Here is an 11256-nt window from a genome sequence, read left to right on the forward strand (position 1 = left end):
TCGATATGGGACAAGCTTTCCGGGAGACACAAACCCCCCATCTATCTAATAGCTTCGATCAGGTTGAGCTAAATTGCCCTGGGTTTAACTAGCTATATATATTTCTCAGTAATATGTAAAATCAAGCGGTTGATCAGCTAAATAGAAACAAGAAAGCATGCCAAAAGGTGAGAAAGTAGTGGTTAGAGTAATTTGTTACAATTAGTTGATTGGTTTCAGGTTGAGCTAAATTGCCCTGGGTTTAACTGGCTAATTAAGCTTCTAGTGGGTGTTTATAAGCTCGCCCCTAAAGGATAGGATTGATTATGGTGATTACTTGAGAGGAATAAAAGATGAGATTCCTCTTAATATGAGAATATTTATACTTCTTAACTTTTATCTGTTAATTTTGTGTTGAGTCCAATTCGTCCCAAAAATTATAAACATAAATGTCGCATGTCGAGCTCGTATTGTATCGAGACATATTTATAAGACTATTACGTCAACCATAAAGCGAGCCATTTATTATTTTGACTTGCAGATGGGAATCATTGCAATTCCAATAGTAAATTGAAGGAAAATTATAAAAATTAAAACATTAGAGTAACATTGCAAATATATATATATATATAATTGATGGTTAAAGGATGATAAATGTAGGTATCCCTTCAAACTAATTAGATCGATCATGTGAATAAGCTGCAGGAACTCACAAAGGATGTCAGCAAATTTTAAACCTTCTTATTTATTTATTTTTTTTTGGAATAAATTAGGACAGAGTGAAAATATTAAAAGAACGTGAATACGTGATGCTCTGATTATCCTATTAAAAATATATATGAGTTAGTGTAATAAGCCAAATTTTAAAAATATCTAATCCAATTTAGAGAAAGAAAAAAAAAAAATTGTTCATATAAAAAAACATTAGAAAATAAAAACAAAAAATATGGATCATCCACAAAGGCAGTTTTCTTCATCTCATTATCTAATCTCCCCTGACAACAATCCATTTATTTGCTTTCCCTTACTATTTGTGCTTATTCAACTCTTCCTTCATTGCTTGTGATCAGTCAACCTCCTCCTCCTCCTCATCCTTATCCTCTTCCTCTTCCTCTTCAGCACCTCCTCCACCTCCACCTGCTGCTTCGCTTGCTCCTCCCCCTGCTGCTCCGCCTGCTCCTCCGCCTATCTTTTCTTCCTTAAGAATAGTTATCCGTTTGTTATGCTTACTAGTGTTCCAGACCCATTTCTCGAGATTTGCTATGCTAAACACACCGATCACAGCCAGTGCCAGTTTCCCCTCACAATAATTAGCAGCTACGTCCTCTACTTTCGAAACTCCTAAGAATTTGTAGCAGCTCATGACATATATTAGATATATATCCAAATGAATCTCACAATCAACTGAGAAAAAAGGGTTGGATTTAGATAAAGTAATACGTACCTGGCATAGACTTACAGCGTTTCTTGACATCGGGCAAGCAATGTTTACAGCAACTGTTGAACTCTATGACCACCTTGATCCCCTGAAACAAGAGGATCCGAAGGGCGCCTAGTGTTAGACTCAATATATTGAAGCCAAAATGATGAACCAAAAACAAACAAACCAAATTAAAATGCCATTAGATTCTTCCACTTGATCTGCATGTTAACATACATTTCGTTCTAATTCTTCTTGCGAGGGGCCTTCAGGACCTTCAAGTACTTTTTTTATCTTCAGTAGTGCACTCTTCTTTATGGAGTTCATACTTTCCACCTTAATTCTCCTCACCTAGCTAGCTGCCTTGTACGATTACTTCCCTCTTTTGTCCCTTCTATATATATAATGGTTCCTTGCTAAAAGGAAAATGACGACAAAGTAAGCCTGGTACCTAGCATTCAAATTGATAAACAAATTCAATGCAGTGCATGCGAGATTGATGGCATGCATGATCTTGCGTATTGATGGTGCATATGAACCCAATTAAGTTAATATATACCTACTTATTGCATGTTTAGTATTAAGCAATTCACTAAGTCAAAAAAAAAAAAAAAAAAACAGTAGTTTTTTCTAGTTGAAAAATTACGAGTGAAGTTTTAATTATCTTGTCAGAATATTCATTAATTAATTATTTTTTTATAAGTTTAAGTTTTTTTAGATAAGTTGTGAATTATTTATTTATTCATGAATGGAACCCCCTCAAGGGAGGGTTATTTCGTACACCCACCATTAAGAGGTATATTCGGTGCCCATATTTCCCACCTCTCTATAAGTTGTAACATAATATTAGAGCAAATGTCATCATTTAATATGATAAATGTTACATGTGTTGGGCCTCAATTGTTTGAGAAAAAATATGAGTCCACACTTGAATGGAATGTTATAATATATATTAAATAAGTATTAAAATTCATCATTTCTTATCTTTTTAAACTTTTGGTATAAGTATTAATTTAAGATATAATAATTAATTTCGCTTTTGAATTTTATATCTTTTGGATATATATCCAGTACCTCGGATTATATGAAGATATCCGAATAAAGAAAATTAAATCACATTTCCAATTAATTACTTAAATAAAACAATTCATTGTTTTTAACAGATTTATGGCAAAAATTTTATCCATATCTACTGCATTAGGGGGATGACATTTATAGGGACATTCCAAAAGCCAATTAACAAAAGAACATATTTAATTTGCTCTCAATCCCTCTCTACATATTCAAAACAAAAAATTAATTGCAATCAATTTTGAGTATTACTAGGAGTACTACAATTTTTATTACAAATCTCTCGTAAATTGATGTGGTAGTCCACGTGGCACTTACCACATCAACCACTAAACAATTAAATTTACTTGTAAATTTTTTTTTTTGGTCTAATTTTTTTCACTCACGTAGCAGTCAGGTAGACGACCGTGTGAGTTTCTAAATATATTGTAGTAAAAAACCAACGATCCGATTGTGAAGCACAGTTAACGTTGAATCTAAAGGATCTACTGCTAGATAGATACCTTTGGCAGCTAATCCTCTTGATAGTACGTACGTTAATAATATCTAAATGTGTAAATGTCATGGCAAGAGCAGGATCAATCAAATCGTCTGCAGGTACATAAACTGCTTAAATCGAGGTTATGGATCCTGAGTTGGTAGAATTAACTCTTTCTTGTAAAGAACTCATTTCGATACTAAGAGTGGGTTGATAACCCACAGCGGATTTGTAATACTCCAAGCATTTTTTATTAAATTTATGGTGCGTCTGGGATTGCGATTTCGTAGAGAAAAAGTGCGATTTTAAACCAAATCGCAGAAAATGAACCGTTTGGAAACTGCGTTTTTAAAAAATTGTGATTTGAAAACGTAGAAAAGTGCTTATTCAAATCGCAGGCAATGTGGTACTTTTTTGAAAAAGCAATATTTTAAAAGGCTAACCTGTGATTTTAAAGGCCAAGCTGCAATTTTGCCAAACGCTTAACTGAGTTTTTAAAAATCACTTCTTTCAAATCGCACATTTTAAAATCGTTATTCTGAAATCGCACTTTTTGAAATCGCAAACCCAAACGAACCTTTATTATTTAATAACCATAGTGACAAGTGTCACGTGCACCTACAAACTAACATCAACTACAATCTAATTTAAATGTTTAAGGGCGGACATGACATTAACGCCCATGTAAACTTGTCACGCTAACTTATAAGAGATTTACAATTAAGAACTATTATAATACCCTTAGGCCTTAACTGCCGTTATTAGCAAATTATTTTTTAGAAAATAAGACAATTGCAGTATATGAGAAACAACGCCCAAAAAATAAGATTGGGCCAGCGGCAAGTAGCCAAATTCAAATAAGAGCTGGGTTTGATAAGCTAAAGACCTCAGGCTTATTAAACCCATGGGCTCTGGGACTGGCCCATCTAACAATATTTACCAAATTGGGGATATAAACTACAAAAACGTGATAAGCCCAAAGTAGCATTATAGCCATGTAAGCGGCACGTGTGGGATACATATGACCCCACGTGGAATTGTTAAACACGTGTCAAACCTTCTATAGCTCCACGTTCAAAATAGCTTCATAGCGGTGGTCGCCCCGATGACCCTTTCTTTGCCATCTCTTGGTTCGAAGGTATCGGTAATTTGAATGCGTCTTCTGTTTCCCACTCCTGTCATCAGTAAGATCTGTTCTTCTTCCTTTTGATACCAATCTCTAATTAATTAACATTGTTTAATTCATTGATTTTCTCATTCTTTATGTTACTATGTACGTTGATGTTGCTTCAGCGGTCTTGAATCTGAGAAAGCAGTCAAGCGATCGAATCAACGTAATTAAAGACACAACCAGTGAAGGAAGAAATGTCGGGAGTATCTCTTGCAGTGGCTCCTCGGTCGGAGCCTGACAAAAGCAGCACCTCGGCAACAAAACCACCCCAACAGGAGCAACAGGCTGTGATGGGTGGTGTGATGGGATCACTGCGCGTGATAGAGCTCCAGCTCGTAGCATTTATCATGGTTTTCTCAGCTAGCGGTCTCGTCCCACTCCTTGATCTACTCTTCCCTGCCTTGACAACTGCCTATCTTCTAGCCCTTGCACGCTTCGCCTTCCCTTCCCATGGCACTACTGTCAGTTCCGGCTCGCAGGAAATTTTCCACGGAAGCAAATTCTTTAGGTTCTACGTGGTTGTGGGAACAACAATAGGGCTGTTCTTGCCGCTGGCATACGTCCTGGGTGGTTTTGCCAGGGGAGATGACCAGGCAGTCCGGTCAGCCACACCTCACCTCTTCTTACTCTCTTTTCAGATACTCACTGAAAATATTATTAGTGGGTTATCTCTGTTTTCCCCACCGGTGAGGGCATTGGTACCGTTGCTGTATACAGTTCGGAGGATCTTTGTTATCATTGATTGGGTAAACGACGTGTGGGTTAACAAAACACTGCCTGCAAATGCACCATTTAAGGTATATATATGATATATGTATCATGTATGTATGTATGTGGAAATTAATAAACTTAATTTGTTTTTTCCCTTCTGTGTGTGTGTTTGTTGGTAATCTGATTGATTCTGTGTTTTGTAGGAGATTGCATGGTGTTGGTTTGGGAGGAGCCTTGCAGTTGCCAATCTAGTATATTTCTCAATCAATATGTTTGGTTTTTTGATTCCGAGATTCCTTCCGAGGGCTTTCGAGATGTACTTCAGGGAGAGGGATGAGATCCACGCCAAGACTGCGGAGGATAAACACTCTGCTGCTATCAACAAGTCCCAACCAAAAGATAAGAAGGCTGATTAGTTCGATCTGTTATTTGTTTGTGCCCACATATAGTATGTTATATATCGATAGTTTTTGTTACTACGTACACTACTATATATGACTTTGTTTTTAAAAGGAACAAGAAACAACACTTCCTTTTCCACTGAATCTTATAAGCATTCTGTGTTTAATAGTTTGTTTGAATATGTGTTGTGTCTTAATTGGTCGTTACAGATCTGTGTTGATTAATTAAGTTTGCTTATAAATTGATGAAAGTTTTTATTTTTTAAGTGTTCTCATGTTATATAAAAATGGAGTTTGGAATATTTTGTGGTCGTTTTGTAGTTTGTTATTTTAATTTTTTTTTTTCCCTTTTGTTAAAAAGCAAGAAGCTTAAAAAAAAATAAAATAAATAAACATAGTCAAAAGGACAAGGATTTCCGACAATTAAATTGTTATTACTAATTTGGGCAGTATATTGTAAAGTCTCATAGTTACTTGTTCGAGTAGGTGGTGGTTGGACAGTCTTTGTCATTTATATGAAATTTACATCAAACTTGTTCGAGTAGGTAGTAGATCGAACAATTTTAGTCTCTGCAATTTTCACATTTTCTTGATAGGAAGCGTTAAATTTACTTAGTTAGATTTATACTTATGAGCTTAATTTTAAATTAAGTGAGGTCTGAACATGTTGGAATAAGTGATTCATACGAGAGTACCAGTATAGTACTTATATATATGTCCGTACATTAAAATTTTGCTATAAATATGTATTATGTTATTAAATAACCATACTCCTATAAACGTATGCAAATTATCAAAACAACATAAATTTTATCTTATTTTTCATATGCTTTCCCTCTTTTTTTGATTCTTTATTATTCGTTGTGCATGATAAAAACACAACATATTATATTAAAAAGGACTTATGATCTCCCAGATAGAGATAGTGAGGGAAGTGGGTGCGGGGGAATTGCTGCCGAAAGTAGATGTGCTAGGCAGATGTTCCCAACAGTAATGGCACTGCTTCTCTTTGTTCTTGTAGTATCTGTGGGGCTTTAATTACTTGAAAATCACGAGGTAGAAGAATTATAAAATACACTTTAGTCAGTTTGGCGTAATAGTAGTAAAAGCGTTATGTCGATCACTTTGGTAACATAGATGTTCACTTTCTTTTGCTCTGTAGCTGCCTTTGATAGCCGAGAGGTCGGATGGACAGATTTTTTTGAGTTGGATTTCCATGGCATCGATGGATATAGAATTTTTTTTTTTTTTTTTTTTTTCCAATTATTTACTCTTATATTGCTCTTGTTAACTTAATTCACTTGGCTTTTGGGAAGACAAATTGAATACATAGTTGGCACCAAAAAGTTGAAGCACAATTCGCTGATGCAGATCAAATTCCCATGTCCTACAAGATGAAATCACTTGGATAATTTTTTTCAATGTTGTTTTGTATTTCAGCATTCATGGCACGTTTTAGGAGTTCAATTTTTTAAAATTTGAATTCAATTATAATTTAGTGCACAAATTTTGAAGCAAATAAAGTAAAAAAATATGTTTGAATAGTTTGACTTTTTTGAGATAAAATTAGAAAAAATTGGATAAAATTTAATTTGTTTTTGAAAAATCTAAATAATGTAGCAAAGAGAATCAATATTATTCTTGTTCCCAAACATGCTTACTAGTTATTGCACTCTAACGCTGCTTTTAAAATTATCAATTTTTAAAAACGTATTTCTTAAAACACAATTTTTGGCATTTAAAATGATGGGGATTTAACACTTTAAAGTGATGTCTTTTACGACCAATTATTAGAGTATTTTTAGTAGTCTCACCAATTTTTACTAGCAAAAAAAAAAAGATAAAAATTACTTTTCTCTATTCTGGTAAGCAACTTTTTTAATGCATCATAACAACTTCACCATTTTAAGTATTAGGATCCTCTTCAGTTCAATCGAACTGGAGAGTATCCAGTTAGTTAAAGGGCAGGGGTATTTTTGTTTTTTTATTTTTTTAAAAAAATTAAAATGACAAAAATACCCCTGATGTAATAACCAATTGGAGAGGATCTGTTTTCTCATTTTAACTATTCACTATCACTATTCCATGTAAATAATATTTTTTCAAATTTATTTATTCTTTCTCTATTTAATATTATTTTTAATTTTTGTCTTTTTTTAAAGGTCATATTTTTAAATATTTGTTTTCTTTTAATAGTCATATTTTTTTAAAAAAATTAGTATATTATATTATTCTTTACTATATTTAAAATTGCAAATAATAATAAAATTTATTTTTTAAAATTATGTTTTGACGGTTTAAAGAACCAGAGACAAAATTAAAAAAAAAAAAATTGATAAAACTTGGGTGAAATTTGAATTTAAAAAACCTACCCAAACATGTTTATACAAAATAATCAAAAAAAAAAAAAAAATGCTACCCAAACATGCCCATTCAATTCCACAAAACCTGTTGAAATATGTAAATAAAAAATTTGTACGGCGTTAGATGTCTAAAGTGTGAAAATATTGTAGTTTAAGGGGGAAAAAAAAATATACATGTTTAGCCTAAAACATTGCCGAATGAAACATAGTTGTACATGAAATAAAATAAAAAAAAATAAAAAAGAAGAACAAGGAAAACAATAAAGAGAAATGACCAACTTTTTAATGATTTAGTGAGTATTGTTTACTCAGCGACAATGGTAAGTATTGTTCACTCATCAAATTTTTTTTGTTATAGTAATGAGGATGTTGAAAGTGATTTTTGTGTGTTTTCATTAAAGTGATTCACTAAAATAGTTAAAATTTTGGTAAGACGCCTAGCCATGCTCTAACAAAATTGCAATTTCTTTGAACACCCCTTAGCCTACCCAGCATCAAAATGTTCTCCAATTTTATTTTATTTTTTTCTTTCAACTAATATGTATATATTACTGCCGATGAAGGCTCAAGATTGTACAAATTAAAAGTGAAAGTCATGAATCCTTATCATCATCATATGGAAGTGTCTAGGAAGGATCCGACCAAAAACGGAGGAGGCGGAGGAAAAGCACAACTACATATAGCATAAATATATGGTTAATAAAATATTCGTACTTGATTACCTCTGGCAGGGCCATTACTGTTCATATAATCAAAAACTAGAAAATGACAATCTTTTGTGACAAGAGACGAAACAAGGACGCTCCATTTCAGCCTCTGTCCGACACCAGCGCCCAAGGTGTGCTTTTTCAACATAAAGGGCAGCTCTAGGCGAAAAAAAATATGTCGTAGCTAGGTGTGGGAAATTCCGAAAAGGTAGAAAATGAAATAATCTTACACAATCTTTACATGTGATTCATCATATATCACACTTTCCTATAATTATGGGACCTACTTAAGCTGACTGCAGATCCCATCGTGACCCAAAGATAACCCTTTTTCACAACCAATTTTTTTTTTTTTTTTTTAAAAAAAAATAATAAAAAACAAATTACGTAATTCACTCATATTCATAAAGAAAAAGCATTTTGCTTTAATACAACATCATCACATATACAACGAAAAATCTTATGTATGTCATGTTTCACATCTGTTTTAGTATGTTCATGTACAGCAGAATTAGCTTCTCTTTAGAAATGCCTCGGGTCTCGTTCACTCTATATGTTCATATCTACTCTAATTTTACTCATTAATCTTTACATCATTCATTCTAAAAATCAGATTAGGAGCAGTTAATTAAATCATTTTCACTGCCAATGCATTTAAATCTTCAAGAAATTAAGAAAAATATATCCAAAGATAAGTGGGTGTGTGAGAGAGAGAGAGGCTACCCATTTCCAAGAAATTGATCATTATATAAGCTTTATCAAGAAAACGCAAATGAATTTCAACAAAAATAAAACCATGCCTAAAGTCATATAAAGGTAGATGATAATTGATTGATGGGGACCCTAATTATTAAGAAAGGAGTTAGAGTATGACTAGAAAAATTAAAACGCAATGGGAAAGAGTGATGAAATGAAACCGAGTGTTGTACAAAGGGCTTTTTAACCTACCCAGAAAGTGACATCATAACCAATATTAGTTGGTTTGATTGGGTTGGATGACCAGAGGATTCAAAGTTGAAACAATTGGTCCTTGCAAGATTTGGAGTTTACATTTACATTCTTTCATAACACACTTTTAAACATTAACAAATTACCTAAAACATAAAACACGCCAAATTTCTTTTACATTTATGTCACATTAGAACATTTAGAGTCTGTTTATAATTGCGTTGAGAAATAAAACTTTTAAGGCTAAAAATGGTGTTTTTTTAAAAATAAAAAAATCATTTTTAAACTTTCCTCAAAAGTTTTTTAGAGTAAAAAATCAAAAAAAGTATTTGAGTTTTTTTTTTTTACCAAACAAAGCAACTGTTGGTTTGGCACAACTTTTTAGGCACTAAAAATAATTTTTAAGCTCTTTAACGCAATATCAAATAAACTTTAATTCAAACATAAACAAAAAATACCTCTAAAAATATTAATAAATGGAGTCGTGGATATTTAACCACTTATACGTCAATTTTGCTGTTTTTAAACTCTATATTATTTGATTTTCGGTTATGCTTTCAGTCAATTGAAAGTAACCCTGCGTTGAATCTTTCTAATTGCTTTCCATAGCTTTTTTCTTTTTCTTTTTTCCTTTTTTTTTTTAAGTATTAATTAAATAATGATTTCATCCTTTCAGGATAAACAGTTGAGTTATTAAATTCATTATTTTTTATTAGTTTAATTTTTTTGGATTATGTTTATCTAACAATTAAAACTATATTAATTTATTTCTGTTGTGTATGGCTGTTTAGAAATCAAATATATGTAGAGAGGAAAAAAAAAAAAAAAAGATGACAAGATTTCCATCCTATGGCATAAACACAACAAAACAAAAATGATAAGGATGGTCTAATCTAATAGGATGTTCCATACAGAGATTGGAGTCTATTAACCTACTTCCATGCATTTGTTAATATAACATCAATAATAAATCTTACGTTTAATTATAATAATACCAAAAAAAAAAAAAAAAAAGAAAGAAGAAGAACAGGAAAGCCATCAAAAATAAATAAATAAACAAATAAAAGTCGGTAAAAAATTGTAGTAGTGTCACTTTCAAATTTTCATCTACCTGTGGCCTGGCTGGCAAATGTAGGAATCTTATGTTGCTACAATTCACATTTGAGGTCCACATTGGCCGTCAAATGAATGTGAGCTTTTCTAAGTTATTTCGGGTAATAAATGCCCACCCATGAGTTAGAATATTCGTGGGCCAAATCTCTGTTTCTTAACTCATTGTGACAAGTAACTAATTTTTCAACACTCGTCCAAATCACTTCCCCTATCAAGTTCCAACAATACGATCCTTTAAATTAACCCCATTTTTGTTATGTTTCTCCTTTTGGAAATATTGCAATCCCAGTTAGTCGTCTCTAAAAATTGTTTAAAGTCCATTTGACCGAAGAGGATCCTACGCATTCCATTAAAATGGAAAGAACTTATTTTTTAATATAAATTTTATTTTGTGGTATATAATGATGTATATGGTATTACGTTATTTAAAAATTTATAAAAATAAGACAATATATTCATAATATAATAATATAAATACTGTTAAATTTATAAAATTTAATTTAGACTATAAAATAATTCATTTTCATTACAATTAAAAAAAATTATGATCCGATTTGACCTCACAGCGAATAATATGGGGCCTGCATGTTGGGCTCAAATCTCTAAAATTTTCTTTTATAAGTGCCATTATATTAATAAAATAAAAGATAATACAATAAGAGAAGTTGGAGCCGTAACCCCAACATAAATAGGAGCACAAAATGAAAAATAAAACCTAAAATTTGGAGTGGGCAAAAGAAATGATCTTACCCAATAATTTTTTTGACACTTAGTTTTAAAAATGGTTATAAAAAACTACGATTTTTTAGGTAAATAAAGTGAATGAGCAGCCATTGTTAGGTTATTATTATATATTTGCGTCACAAATTAAAATCTTCAGTAATTTGAGCAACA

General features: G+C 32.1%; 1 protein-coding gene across 1 annotated transcript; it reads left to right on the forward strand.

Moving 5' to 3' along the window:
• Positions 1–4057: 4057 nt before the first annotated feature.
• On the forward strand, positions 4058–5341 carry LOC133859426 (uncharacterized). Its single transcript, XM_062294861.1, has 3 exons — positions 4058–4132; positions 4242–4916; positions 5034–5341. Exons 2-3 carry the CDS (start codon positions 4314–4316, stop codon positions 5244–5246), a joined length of 816 nt encoding a protein of 271 aa, XP_062150845.1. The 5' UTR covers positions 4058–4132; positions 4242–4313; the 3' UTR covers positions 5247–5341.
• Positions 5342–11256: the final 5915 nt, after the last annotated feature.

The sequence above is a fragment of the Alnus glutinosa genome, chromosome 1 (assembly GCF_958979055.1).
Source record: "Alnus glutinosa chromosome 1, dhAlnGlut1.1, whole genome shotgun sequence".
Lineage (NCBI taxonomy): Eukaryota > Viridiplantae > Streptophyta > Magnoliopsida > Fagales > Betulaceae > Alnus > Alnus glutinosa.